General features: G+C 48.6%; 1 protein-coding gene across 1 annotated transcript in view; it reads right to left on the reverse strand.

Moving 5' to 3' along the window:
- Positions 1-5,178: 5,178 nt before the first annotated feature.
- Positions 5,179-15,074, reverse strand: part of gabbr1b (gamma-aminobutyric acid (GABA) B receptor, 1b) — an 81,604-nt gene continuing 71,708 nt past the window's right edge. Inside the window, 4 exon segments of the mRNA XM_041213034.1 lie at positions 5,179-7,599; positions 7,601-7,669; positions 10,732-10,875; positions 13,152-13,280. Of these exon segments, the coding sequence (XP_041068968.1) occupies positions 7,501-7,599; positions 7,601-7,669; positions 10,732-10,875; positions 13,152-13,280 (441 nt within the window). The 3' untranslated portion in view covers positions 5,179-7,500.

Consider the following 15,074-nt stretch of genomic DNA (forward strand, 5'->3'; position numbering starts at 1 on the left):
ACTGAGTGGCCCTGGCAGAACACAAATTGGGCATCAGTGAGCACATTATTGCTAAGCAAATGCCACTTGATAGCCCTGTTGATGACTCCTTCCATTACTGATGATCAGGAATAGACTGATAGGGCGGTAATTGGATGGGTTGGCTTTGTCGTGCTTTTTGTGTACAGGACATACCTGGGCAATTTTCCACATAGCTGGGTTGATGCCAGTGTTGTACCTGTACTGGAACAGCTTGGCTAGGGATGTGGCATGTTCTGGGGCACAAGTCTTCAGTATTATTGTCAGAATATTGTCAGGGCCCATAGCCTTTGCAATATCCAGTGCCTTGAGCTGTTTATTGATATCACGTGGGGTGAATCGAATTGTCTGAAGACTGGCATCTGTGATGCCGGGGACCTATGAGGAGGCCGAGATGGATCATCCACTGGGCACTTCTGGCTGAAGATTTGCAAATGCTTCAGCCTCACCTTTTGCACTGATCTGCTGGGCTGAGGATGGGAATATTTGTGAAGCCTCCTCCTCAGTTGTTTAATTGTCCAACACCATCTATGACTGGATGTGTCAGGACTGCAGATCTTAGATCTAATCTATTGGTTGTGGGATCACTTAGTTTTGTCTATCACTCGCTGCTTATGCTGTTTGGCACGCAAGTAGTCCTACGTTATAACTTCACCAGCTTGACACCTCATTTTTAGGTATGCCTGGTGCTGCTCCTGGCATGTCCTCCTGCACTCTTCATTGAACCAGGGTTGATCCCTTGGCGTGATGGTAATGGTAGAGTGGAGGATATGCTGGGCCATGAGGTTACAGATTATGTTCAAGTACGATTCTTCTGCTACTGATGGTCCACAGCACCTCATGGTTGCCATTCTTGAGTTGCTGGATCTGTTTGAAATCTCCTCCATTTAGCACGGTGGTAGTGCCACACAACACGATGGAGGGCATCCTCAATGTGAAGGTGGGACTTTATCTCCACAATGACTGTGCGGTGATCAGTCTTACCGATACTGTCATTTACAGATGCATTTCCGGCAGGTAGGTTGGTGAGGGTGAGGGTGAGGTCATGAATGTTTTTCCTTCACCACCTGCTGCAGACCCAGTCTAGACAATCTATGTCATTTAGGACTTGGCCAGCTAGGTCAGTAGTGGTATTACTGAGCCACTCTTGGTGATGGACATTGAAGTCCCCCACCCAGAGTACATTCTGCACCCTCAGTGCATCCTCCAAGTGGTGTTCAACATGGAGGAGCACTGATTCATCAGCTGAGGGAGGGCGGTGCGTGGTAATCAGCAGGAAGTTTCCTTGTCCATATTTGACCTGATGCCATGAGACTTCATGGGGTCAAGAGTCAATGTTGAGGACTCCCAGGGCAACTCCCCCCCCAACTGTATACCACTGTGCCGCCACCTCTGCTGGGCCTGTCCTGCCGGTGGGATGGTGATGGTGGTGTCTGGGATGTTAACTGTTAGGCATGATTCCATGATGACTATGTCAGGCTGTTGCTTGACTAGCCTGTGAAATAGCTGCCTCTCCTAATTTTGGCAGATGTTAGTAAGGAGGACTTTGCAGGGTTGACAGAGCTGCGCTTGCCATTGTCATTTCCGGTGCACAGGTCAATGCACAGAATCACACAGAGCAGAAGAGGCCCTTTGGCCCATCGAGTCTGCACCGACACATGAGAAACACCTGACCTACCTACCTAATCCCATTTATCAGCACTTGGCCCATAGCCTAGAATGTTATGACGTGCCAAGTGCTCAGCCAGGTACTTTTTAAAGGATGTGAGGCAACCCGCCTCCACCACCCTCCCAGGCAGTGCATTCCAGACCATCACCACCCTCTGGGTAAAAAAGTTTTTCCTCACGTCCCTCCTAAATCTCCTGCCCCTCACCTTGAACTTGTGTCTCCTTGTGACTGACCCTTCAACTAAGGGGAACAGTTGCTCCCTATCCAAAACAAAAACAAAAATACCTGGAAATACTCAGCAGGTCTGACAGCACCTGCAGAGAGGAATACAGTTACCATTTCGAGTCTGAATGACTCTTCATCAGAACTAAGGAAAAATAGAAAAAATGTGAAATATAAGCTGGTTTAAGGAGGGGTGGGGCAGGTAGAGCTGGATAGAGGGCCAGTGATAGATGGAGATTGCTCCCTATCCACCCTGTTGATGCCCCTTATAATCTTGTACACCTCGATCAGGTAACCCCTCAGTCTTCTCTGCTCCAACGAAAACAATCCAAGTTATCCAACCTCTCTTCATAACTTAAATGTTTCATCCCAGGCAACATCCTGGTGAACCTCCTTTGCACCCCCCCCAGTGCAATCACATCCTTCCTATAATGTGGCGACCAGAACTGCACACAGTACTCCAGCTGTGGCCTCACCAAGGTTCTATACAACTCCAGCATGACCTCCCTACTTTTGTAAACTATGCCTCGATTGATAAAGGCAAGTGTCTCATATGTCTTTTTCACCACCCTACTAACATGCCCCTCTGCCTTCAGAGATCTATGGACACACACGCCAAGGTCCCTTGGAAAAACTCAGCAGGTCTGACAGCATCTGCGGAGAGGGATACAGTTGACGTTTCGAGTCTGTATGACCCTTCATCAGAACTAAGACAAATAGAAATGAGGTGAAATATAAGCTGGTAGAAGGGGGTGGGACAGGAGAGCTCGATAGGGGGCCAGTGATAGGTGGAGGCCAAGAAGAAATGGAAAGAATGAAGATGAACAGGGCAAAAGAGATAGGCGGAAATCCTGTCAGAGAGAAGAGCAATACTTCTTTAAGGTAGACATTCCTTTAAGTGAGGTGGCAGTCAAATTAAACACTAAGATAAAAGCAAAATACTGTAAATGCTGGAAATCTAGAACAAAAACAAAAATACTTGGAAAAACTCAGCAGGTCTGACAGCATCTGCGGAGAGGGACATAGTTGATGTTTCGAATCCGTATGACCCTTCATCAAAACTAAGACATATAGAAATTAAATGAAATATTGGCCGGCAGCTCTCCAGTCCCTCCAGCGACAGTGCCACAGTGGACAGAAGAGGAAGTTCAAGAAGGTGTTGGAGGCTAAGTCCAGGAAGCGGAGGCCCAGGTAAGTTCAGGGGGTCCCAGGACAGGCAGGGCTGGGAAGGCCTGTGATGGGGCGGGGGGACAATCAAGATTTCAGGGAAGAGGCTGGGGCACAGAGGGAGGTCCAAAGACCACCAATCCTTAAGAAGAGGGGAGGAGGGTGCCCGACATCAGAAGGGGGCTTCTGATGGAGGCGACACTCCCCCCACTCTTCCCTCCCTTTGATGTATTTCAGGCTTCCCCCATGGAGGCTCTCAATCTTCCCGCCAGCCTTAAAAATTGAGGCTGGGCTGGAAACGGCCCTTAAGTGGCCAATAATTGGGGCGAGGGTGGGCTTCCCATCCAATGCCTTGCCCACCCCAGCGTATAATACCTGTGCGCTTGGGGCGAGTGGGAACCCAGAGGGAATCCCGTCCATTCAAGTTTACGCTCCCCCCCCACCGCCTAAAAACCCACCGGTGGGGGACCGTAAAAATCCTGGCCCATGTCTTGTTGGTGACCTTTGTTTGGTTAATCTGCATGCTGGAGGAAACTCGCGGCAGCTGCTTCAGAGAATCGTATGACATTAAATATCACAAAAACCTAAAGAACACTGGGAATCACCGGGAGACAGAGACCAGGAGCATGAAAACATGGGCAGAAGTACACCAAGGGAATCCCAGATTCCATCTGAGGGGTTAAAGGTAAAGAGGCGCAGGGGCGAGGAACACAAGCCCCTCTGAATGCTAAATTTCCTATTCTCTCACCACCTAAAAATATATTCTGTGTTTTTATTGCTTCCTTTCGAAGTGGACAACTTCATGCTTTGCTGCCTTGTTAATCCACCTGCCATGTTTTCTGCCCACTCATAAATCTGTCTATATCACTCTGTAGCCTCTTTGTATCCTCCTCAATGCTTAGTTCCCCATCTAACTTTGTATCATCAGCAACCTTGGATACATTACCCTCCATCCCCTCTTCTAAGTCATCAATATAGATTGTAAATAGCTTCAGCCCATGTACCAATCCTCGCTCGTTGCAGCCCTACCAACCCGTGAAGTGTCCGGTTTTGTTTGTTCCCTGTTTACTGTCCAAAAACCAATCACCGTTCCACATTAATATGTTACGCCACAATCCCGTTAATCCTGATTTCATGTAATAACTTCTTGTGTGGCACCTTATCAAATGTTTTTTGTAAAACCAAATCCAAACACGCTACATCTACCGATTCCCCCTTATCCATCTTGCTCAGTGCATCCTTGAAGAAACTCTTAACAGATTTGTCAAACGCGGTTTTCCTTTCACAAATCCGTGTCGACTTTGTTACTTATATTAGGATTTTCTAAAGGGTCCTGTTACCGAGTGCCTCATAATAGGAGCCTAACATTCTCCTTACTAATGATGTTAAGCTAACTGGCCTTGAGTTACCCAAGTTCTCTCTTCCCCTTTCTTCAATTATGGTATTATGTTTGCTACCTTCCAATAATTGGGAACTCTTCTAGGAAAATCTAAGAATTCTGCAGCCTTAGAACAAATGTATTTACTATCTCGGCAACGACCTCTTGAAAAAGCCCTAGGATCTAGGTAATCAGATCCAGGCCAGACAGTCTTGAGTCTCAGCCAATTTAGTGTTTTTTGAAGTGCTCCTGTAATGTAGGAAAGGTGGCAGATAATTTGCACACAGCAAGATCCCACAAACAGCGATGTGATAAATGGCCGGATCTCTCACGAAAGATACATCTGGGCCAGTACGCTAGGGAGAACTGCCATGCTCATATTCAAAACTGTGGCCTTGCGGGGGGGGAGGGGGGGGGGGTCTTATCTAAAAGACAGTGCAACACTCCCTCAGTACTGCACCGGAGTGCCAGCCTTGGGTTTTGAGCTCCCTGCTCTTGGATTGGGATTCAAACACACAACCTTCTGCCTCAGAGGCAAGAGTGTAACTGCTCATGCGGCAACTTCACTGGAAAGCCTTTCCGCCACCTTTATAATGCTGCTAGCACACTAGGGCCGGAGCTCTTCACGTACCTTGTTACTTAGCTCATGATTCAGACCCTTGTGCCGGAACGCGCGCTTTTATAATCAGTACTTAACTGTAGCGACAACCACAAGGGACTGTAGCAGAATATACAGAAGCATTTTATTAGAAATAAGTCCTTTCCCAAATACAATGAGTCTGGTGTTAAAACCATCCATGCATCGAATGTCAAATCCTAATCAGTTGGTGCAATGCACATTGTAAATGATCACCATTCACTTGCCAATATAACAGAAAAATACGGTTCCAATCCACTATGGCACTCTAACGTAGCAGTTTGTACAACCTGACGCAGCATGAGTCAAGAATCACATGTGACTCAATTGGAAGAATATAGATAAGACAGCCATAAATCGCTAAAATAAAAGTTTGTCCAGTAAGGACGGATTGAGTTGCCATCGTTATAGGAGAACAGGACTGTGCAGATGCTGAAAGCAATTAAGAGGAGCAACAGGACTGTGACGGCTGCAGCTCCCATCCTTTGTTCAATTAGGCCGCAGGGTTGAACTGGGGACGGGCACAAAACGATACGTCCGTTTTGCGCCCTTCCCCCGGCCCACGCTTCAATTTCCGGCCGGCCACCAGCTGGGGCTTATGCGCGGGGTGAGAATGACGCCTCCACACTTCTTAAGAGCCACATGGTATTAGCAATGGATTCTCTCCGCACCCTGGCATGTTTATCGAATGGTGCTTTCTCCATTAATTAAACATTCAGTGACTGGCTGGTCCCAAAGCGCTGGAAAGACTTGGCGTTGGTACTTTGCCAATAAAGGACAGAGCACACACCAGCCCAACTGTGAGACCTCGAATCTGCATCTGTCCGGACTAAAGCACCCAAGTTATTGTAGGCAACAATTGCATCAGGAGGGGGTGCAGTGGAGATTGTCCACGTGTGGTCGATTATAAACCCCTTCAGGGTTTCTTCTGGTCCCAGTGAAAATCCTACATATTGTTCTGTTTTACAGGTTGATTACAATGAAGATTGAAATAGCATCTTCCATGGCTCACTTTCCTGGAGGACACTGTACCTTCCTGCCCCCACCCCCAAGCTTCCCGGGTCGAAGAGAGAAGTTGGGGTTGAAACTGGATCAAAACCAGCAACAATCGAACGAGTTTGCAAATCCTTCCATTGCCCCTAACTCAACAGCCAGGATCGATCAAATTCACCAGAGCTGGGGACTCCGGGTCAGGCCTTGGTAACTGTGGCGAGGGAGTTTATCCCTTTAACAAACTCCCCTTGTCTGTGACATGAATTATTTACCAAATGGCTTCTGGGGAAATTGCCTCCCAAATTTGAATCTTTGTCGATGGACACGAGTTGGGACGAGGATCTCAATTAACGAGGATGATTCTGCGATGGGTGACGCAGGGCAATCGTTCTCCACCAATTAAACCGGGGGTAGGCAGTGTCAAATCAGCCGCCCGCTATACACTCCCCTCCCCACAATAAACAGCCCTATTAAAGGCAACAGCATTGAGCGGGTAGGAGAACAGTCGGCAGATGCGATACCGCTCAGGAGCGACTTTTACCCTTAACATGCCCTTGCCACCAGGGGTCACCCATGGTTGATATGGATTTCACAGGGTGAAATGTTCTCCTGGCTGTTGTGGGTTAGTTCTATCGTAAATGCAGTATTTCAAACGTATTCTTTCATGGGAAGTGGGCATCACTGGCTGGGTCAGCATTTACTGCCCATCCCTAATTGCCCTTCAGAAGGTGGTGCTGAGCTGCCTTCTTGAACCGCTGCAGTCCATGTGGTGTAGGTACACCCACAGTGCTGTTAGGGAGGGAGTTCCAGGATTTTGACCCGCGACAGTGAAGGAACGGCTGATATATTTCCAAGTCAGTGAAAGGTTACCCCTGGTTGACCTTTCAAACAAAACGTGAAAGGATTTTAAAGGGACGTGCTTGCGCTCAACACAAAATAAGCACCAGCAGAGGGAATCCTGCAACCTCACTATCCGAAGAACTCAACACTTGGGGCTCAAAGAAGCTTTTTTTTTAAAAAAAATTCATTTATAGGATGCGGACGTCGCTGGCTAGGCCAGCACTTATTGCCCATACCTAACTGTGTTTCCATGGTAACCACGCTTGAGGTTTTGCTTGGTATTTTTGCTCCAATTCTGAGGGCGGGCGGGGCGGGGGGGGGGATTGGGCTGTAGTGGGGTTTATCCACTCTCGAGACCAGTCAGACGGAACACAGAGGCCATTCCTCTGCGGGGGCCCCTATCATCTGCCTGTGCTCAGCCAGTTGGAGGATGTTGAAGGACCAGCGGTTACCTGAGCCCCTGCTTGGGCCGACCCTCCGACCCCCTTGAGCGTCATTTGTAGAGCAGGTGGACCCTGCTGCCGTCGCAGTTGTTCCGGCCCAGCTTGTCGGTCTGCTCAGCCGAGACCAGGCACTTCACCAGGGGCAGGTTGGGCTGGTACAGGGAGGAGACAGTCCCCGAGGAGGAGTTGCTGAAGTGGTTGTCCGTGAAGTTCTCCTTGGCGGTGTTGGAGGGGCGCCTCCGGGAGCGCAGCTGCTGTCGCTCGTAGAGCTGCTGGCGGAGCTCGGAGATACGCTCTTCCTTCTGTGGGTGAGCACAGCAGGGAAACAGAACAGATCAAGCCGTTAACAGCGAGGTTGGCAGTGCAGAGAGCTATTCCCCATCAGGCAATCACGGGACCTGTTATTCTCCACCAATTAAACCAGGGTAGGAATTCCTCTTAGACGGTATCCTCTTAAAGGGGCAGTGTCAAATCAGCCGCCCGCTATACACTCTCCTCCCCACAATAAACAGCCCTATTAAAGGCAATAGCGTTGAGCGGATAGTAGAACAGTCGGCAGCTGCGCTGCTGCCCATGAGTGGCTTTTACCCTTAACTTGCCCTTGCACCAGGGCGGGGGGGTCACCCATCTCAGAGTCAATCCTGCCCCTAAAGGTCAGGCGTGAGGGTAGTCTCCTCAGGACTATTCAACCTGGGGCAGGAGATGAACAAAAAACCCAATCAGATCTCTCGTTTAAAGTTTTTTCTGCACTCATGAAAGTGACGCGATGATTTGCTTTGGTAAAAATAGTAACCGCAGCTTGATTGAAAGCTCCTGCCTCCTTAGTAACGGGCAGAACAAATGCTACAAAGATTTAGGCAGGAGCTCCTAATGTCATTACCGGGGCGAAGTTGGGGAGGGCGGAGGTGGTGGTGAACCCACTCCGCTACTGTGACTTTGACTGAAACCCCCATTGACAAAGTTGCTCATTGGCTTCAATGGAGGGCAAAATCGGATTGGGAGGCGCAAAATAAGCCTCGCACCCCATCCAGTCCGTTTCCCAATGGGCGGGTTCGGTTAAAACTGCTCGGCAAAGACTCTGTTCAATTCCAAACCACTACAGTTACCCTTTCCGGTGCCTCCCACTGGAAATTCATTCAAGAGAAAGTGTGATGAATGAAAGGGTTCAGCTTGTCCAGCACATTGGGTCTACTCATTGGCCTGAGGCAGGAATGTGACAGGAGGGAGGTATCTGTCTGAGCCCTGAGCAGGCCTCTAAGCAATGGCCAGGGTTTCCTTTCGTGCCATGCGGAGAGTCAGTGGATAACACAAACTCGCCAATACTGCCTGCCCTGCAGCGATTTCACACTCCAGCAAGTGTTAATTGGCCAGAGATGGGACTTCTGCCCCTCACTGGGGATGAAGTCATGTAGGAGGCGTGATTGGGAAATTTTCAGATGGCACAAAAATTGGCCGAGTATTTGATAGTGAAAAGGATAGCTGTTGTCCCCAGAATGATATCAATGGTTTGGTTAAGTGGGCAGAGAAGTGGTGGATGGAATCCAATCCGGAAAAGTGTGAGGTAATGCATTTAGGGAGGGCAAACAAGGGAATACTCTATAAATGGGAGGATCTTGAGAGGGGTTGAGGAAGTGAGAGACCTTGGAGTGCATGTCCACAGGACCCTGAAGGTGGCAAAACAGGTGGATAAGGTGGTAAAGAAAGCATAGGCAAGGCTTTCCCTTATTGGATGAGGTATAGGATAGAAAAGCAGGGAAGTAATGCTGGAACTGTATAAAACGCTGGTTAGGCCACAGCTCAAATTTTGTGTAGAGTTCTGGTCACCACATTACAGAAAGGACATTACTGTTCTGAAGAGAGTACAGAGGAGATTTGCAGGAATGTTGCCAGGGCTTGAAAATTGCATGAAGAAAGATTGGATAGGCTTGGGTTGTTTTTCTTGGAACAGAGGAGACTGAATGGTGACCTAATGGAGGTGTACAAAATTATGAGGGGCCTAGACAGGGTAGGTAGGAAAGCCCAGTTTCCCCTAGCTGAGGAGTCAATTACCAGGAGGCATAGATTTGAGGTGATTGGTAGAAGGATTAGAGGGGACATGAGGAAAAACCTTTTTCACCTAGAGGGTGGTGGGCGTTTAGAATTCGCTGCCTGAATGGGTGGTTGAGGTCGAATCACTCAACTCATTGAAAAGGTACCTGGATCTGCACCGGAAGAGCTGTAACCTGCAAGGCTACCGACCAGGTGCTGGAAAGTGGGATCAAAAAATGAGTGGATAACTCCTTTTTCTTTTATTTTATGGTCGGCGCAGACACAAAGGGCTGAATGGCCTCGTTCTGCGCCACAACCTTTCTATGGTTCTATTGTCCTAAGTCCCACCTCAGAGAGCTGTTGGGCCAATCTGATTGGCTGGCAGCTCCTTAGTCTCTTCAGTGTCAGAAGCTGCAGTGGATGAGACTGGGACTGCAAGCAGTCCTCCGAGTCCCAGTCCCAGGAGTCCAGAACCAGGTAAGTGTGGAGGTCTCAGGGAGGGGTGGGGAGGTGAGGCCTAGGTGCGTGGACAGAGGGCAGGTGGGGATGTCAGTGGAGAGGTCAGGTGGGAGGGAGCAACTGTGAGGGCCGGACCTTCTGGAGGGGTGGGGTGGTGGCGTGTTCCCAACATTAAAAGGTGTCCCCACCACTCCCTTTCCCGCCCGAGGCTTGAACACAGTTCATTTTTGGACTTCCCCCACCCCTGAACTCTATCGGCCATCCTGGGCAGGAAACTGCTCTGAAGTGGTCAATAATTGGCCACTTAAGGGCCTCAATTGGGGCAAGGGTGGGCCTAAGCCTTTAAATGCAAAAATTATGGAGGTCGGGGTGGGCAGGAGTGCAGTTCGAGAAATTTTACAGTCACCGCCCCCGCCCACCTACTAACCCACCAGCGGATCAACATTAAATTCTACCTTTTAAAGAAACAGGGAGAATGTAGTGCGGGTTGAGAATTGTCCTTCTGACTGTGGTGGTTGGGTTTAGGAGCAGGAGTGGCTATTCAGCTCCTCAAGCATGTCCTGTTATTGTATTAAATCACGGCTGTCCTGCCTCTCAGCTGCACCTAGCTGGATAGCAGCAATCCGGAGGAACATTCTCCCCCAAACAGCTAGTGAGGTGGGAGAGTCAATGTGAATGCCAAAATGGATAGATTTCGGTTAGATAAGTATATTATAACGTATCAGAACCACAGTGAGTTTCAGATACAAATTAGCTGTGGCCTAATTGAAAGTGGGAGCAGGCTGGAGGGGATGAATGGCCTTCTCCTGCTCCTAAAGTTTCTGTGTGTGACAATGTTCTTTGCAAGCACAATGAACACCGTGCATGTCCGACAAACCTCAGCAATGATCTTCTCCAGTTCTCGGTTCTCTTTTTCCAGTTGCCGTGACTTTTCCTCGTCGTTGTTGTTGGTGGAGGAGCCTGTCTTCATGGTGTCCTGCTGCTCAGATTGCCACTCTCCTCGTGTTATCAACCTCCGCATCTGTCACAGGGACACGGGCGCATTAGTGATCATTTCGCACTCGTCTGCCCTGTGCCTGAAATGCTGGTCACAAGCAGGAAAGAACTTGCACTCACGTGAGCCTTGGGCAGTGTCAGCTGTGCTTCAGGAGGGGGATGGCACTCTTTCCTCCCAGTCAGGATGTCGTGGGTCCGAGTCCCAATCCTAGGCTCACACTCCCAGTGCAGTGCAGTACCGAGAGGGTGCCACACTGTCAAAGGTGCTGTGCATCAGTTGAGACATTAAAACCAAAGTGCTCTCTGCCCTCGCAGCTCCATGCAAAATACTGCATGGCATCATTTTGTAGGATCATAAGATCGCTAGAAATAGGAGCAAGAGTAGGCCATTCAGCCCCTTGAGCCTGCTCCGCTATTCAATAAGATTATGGCCGATCTGTTTGTGGTCTTAACTCCACTTTCCTGCCCTGCACCCAACACCCCTCATAACATCTGAGTCACTTGTAGATCAAAATTCTATCTAACTCAGCCTTGAATATACTCTTTCTTAATTAATAATTCCTATCAGTCCACCCCTTAATCTTCTCCTTTTCGAGAGAAAAGAGCCCCAGACTGCTTGGTCTCTCCCAATAGCTATCATCTCTCAATTCTGGTAGCGTTTTAATAAATCTTTTTCCAATCTTCATCAATGCTGCTATGTCCTTTTTTTTGTAAAACAGAGACCAGAGCCATACTCAGTCCTCCAAGTGTGGTCCAACCAGGGCTCCTTACAAGTTTAACATAACCTCTCTGCTGAAGTGGCCTAACGAGCCATTCAGTTGCAGCAATTAGAGATGGGCAACAAATACTGGCCTGGCCAGCGATGCCCACATCCCATGAATGATGAAAGAAAAAGAATTTTATTGATCCAGAAGTGAGCCCAGGTGCCTTGATCACATTTCTTTATATGGCTAACCCTGCATGGCTACTTTTAATGAGTTGTCCACCTGTACCCAAAATCCCTTTGTTCCCCCGCATCCTCTCGACTCTTCTTTCCAAGCATTCTGTTGCTTCCTTACTCAACCTGCCAAAATGCACCACCTCACATGTAGCAATATTGAAACTAATTTGTCGCGTACACAGTTGTTCTGCAAGTTCATTAACACTTTCTCATATTTTGCTGCAGTCTCCTCCGCGTTAACTGCACCTCCCAATTTGGTGCCGTCCCACTTCCATACAGGGACAGGAGGAGGCCATTCGGCCCCTCGAGCCTATTCTGCCATTCAATGTCATCATGGCTGCTCTATGACCTAACTCCACCTTGGCTCCATATCCCTTCATAACTCTGGTTAATAAAGATCTTATCAATCTTAGATTTGAAATGAATAATCGATTCGGCATCAGTTGCCGTTTTGCCTAAAAGAGTTCCTAACATCTGCCACCCACCCCTCACCACCCCCGCCCCCATCCCTGAAGCAAAGTCAGCCACAGCGTGCTGCGGACGGGCTTAACAAGGGCCGAGCGGGACCTCTGTCCCTCACCGAGGAGGACGTCTCACCATCGGGAGCTGCCGGCCAATCCGATTTGCTGGCAGCTCCGCCAATCCCGGTAGCACCAAGAGACAGTCAGTGGGCCCTGCTGGGACTGCAAGGAGAGTAGGGAGAAAGCCCATGGGTACCGGAGCTGCGCAAGTCCTGGCAGGTCAGTGAGGGGGCTGAGGTGGGGTGGTGGTAGGTTTAAGGCTGCAGGCAGGTAGGAAGAATGGGGTGTGGGTAGGGGAGGGAGAGGGAGGGCTTCTGCCTCAGGGGCCCCTCCAATCCACCACCACCCGATCGGCAAAGGGCAGCCCCCCGGCGATAGAAGCCACCCCTTCCTTCCAGCCCTTCACCCCCATAATATGGGGGCGGGATCGGCATCTGCCCCATTTTATATGACCCCACCCCTGCAGGAAACATGCCCTCATCGGGAAGGTAAAACGCAGCCCTTTGTGTGTAAGTGTGTTTCCTAATTTCACTCCCATGGAGTTTGGCTGTAATTTTTAGATGCTATCGAGTTCCAGCTTTCCAACCTTCGGAAACGGTTTCTCTCTCTTTACCCAGCCTGTCCCTCTGAATATCTTGCAAACTTTCATCAAATCTCCCTCTAACCTACTAAACTCCAGGGAACACAACCCTGCTTTCTGCAAGTCTGAGTCTTTAACCCCCTCATCTCTGGTTTTGAACTGTTGGTTCTGTTTTGTTTTGAGGTCAAGGGCTAGCGAACACATGGCTTGTCTGGTACTCGCGCTGTGTGTTCACCGGGGAAGAGCTGGGAGTTACAAACCTTCGGGACAAAGAGAACCACCAGGGTGATGTAGACAGAGAAGACGACTGCCAGGGAAGCGAAGGCAAAGGCAGCATCCTGCTGACTGCTGACGATCATGGTCACGGGGGCAGTGATCATACAAAGCACCTGGAGAAAGACAGAGAGAGAAACTGGAATCAGAAAATAAACCCACACTGCTGTCATATAGAAGGGCAGGTTAGAATGAGAAAGGAAACCTGGAATGAGTGGGTTGTCTTATGAGGAAAGTTTGGACAGAGTGGGCTTGTTTCCACTGGAGTTTAGACGAGTATATAAGATCCTGAACGGCCTTGACAAGGTGGAGACCGAAAGGATGTTTCCTCTTGCGGGTGAGTTCCAGAGCTAGGGGGGCTCTGTTTTTAAAATTAGGGGTCACCCTTTTAGGACAGAGATGAGGAGAATTTTTTTTCTCTCAGACGGTTGTGCGACTTTGGAACTCTGCCTCTGAAGGCGGTGGAGGTGGGGGTCACTGAATATTTCTAAGGTGGAGGTAGATAAGATTCTTTTTAGGCAAGGGAATCAAAGGAGATAGATGGGAATGTGGAATTCGAAACACCAACAGATCAGCCATGATCTTGTTGAATGGTGGGGCAGGCTCGAGGGGCTGAAAGACCTTCTGCTCCTATTTCATTTGCTCGCATGTATTTCCACTGCCCCTTTTATCACCTCAGGGCATCCCACAGCATGTCACAGCCAATGAAGTAATGAAGTGCTTTGACATATAGTCACTGTTGTAATGCAGGTAACACGGCAGCCAATTTTTACAGAGCAAGATCCCACCAACATTAACGTGAGCGTGACCAGATCATTGTTTTCCAAGTGATGTTGGTTGGAGGATGGATATTGGCCCAGGACAGTGAGGGTAAACTCCATTCTGCCCCTCCTCGAAATAGTGGCTGTGGGATCTTTTTTATCCATCGGAGAGGGCAGAGGGGGCCTCAATTTAATGCCTCATCTGAAAGATGGCACCTTTGACAGTATTACCCTGGTGGCATCAGCCTGGATTTTGTGCTCAGATCTCCAGAAAGGGGCCAGTAACAGAGCACTGTAAGTTCCTGATGTTTTCAGGATGCAAGTGGAGGCCTTGTGTCTGGCATAATTGATGCAAGCTTGGCGCCTGGCTAGTACCTGGAGACAGGAGCTGACTGAAGAGGAAGCCAGGAAATCAGCGGCAAATAACATTCCAAAAATACTAAATAATCAAGGAGCAAAAGGCAGGGGGTGGAAATAAATACAATAACTATCACTAGAGAAAAAGTACTAGTGAAACTAATGGGGCTAAAGGCCACTAAGTCCCCTGGACCTGGTGGGTTGCATCCTAGGATATTAAAGGAAGTAGCTACACAGATAGTGAGTGCACTGGTAGTAATCTTCCAAGAGTAGTTAGACTCTGGAAAAGTCCCAGAAGATTAGGAAACTGCCAATGTAAAAGGGAGGGAGCCAAAAAACAGGTAGCTATAGGCCTGTTAGCTTAACATCCATCATTGGGAAAATGTTAGAGTCTATTATAAAGGATGTAACAGCAGAGCATTTAGAAATGCAAAATATAATCAAGCAGAGTCAGCATGGCTTCATGAAGGGGAAATCATGCCTGACAAATTTATTAGAATTCTTTGAGGATGTAACAAGCAGGATAGATTAAGGGGAACCAGTAGATGCAATATATTTGGATTTCCAAATAGCAAACAATAAGGTACCGCACATAAGACTACTTAATAAGATAAGAGCTCATGGTGTTGGGGGTAGCATATTAGCATGGACTGGCTAACTAATAGAAGACAGAGAGTTGGGATAAGGGAGGCATTTTCAGAATGGCAACCTTTAACTAGTGGAGTGCCACAGGAATCAGTGCTGGGCCACAATTATTTACAATATACATTAATGACTTAGACGAGGGAAGCG

Source organism: Carcharodon carcharias, chromosome 19, assembly GCF_017639515.1.
Source record: "Carcharodon carcharias isolate sCarCar2 chromosome 19, sCarCar2.pri, whole genome shotgun sequence".
NCBI classification, from domain to species: domain Eukaryota; kingdom Metazoa; phylum Chordata; class Chondrichthyes; order Lamniformes; family Lamnidae; genus Carcharodon; species Carcharodon carcharias.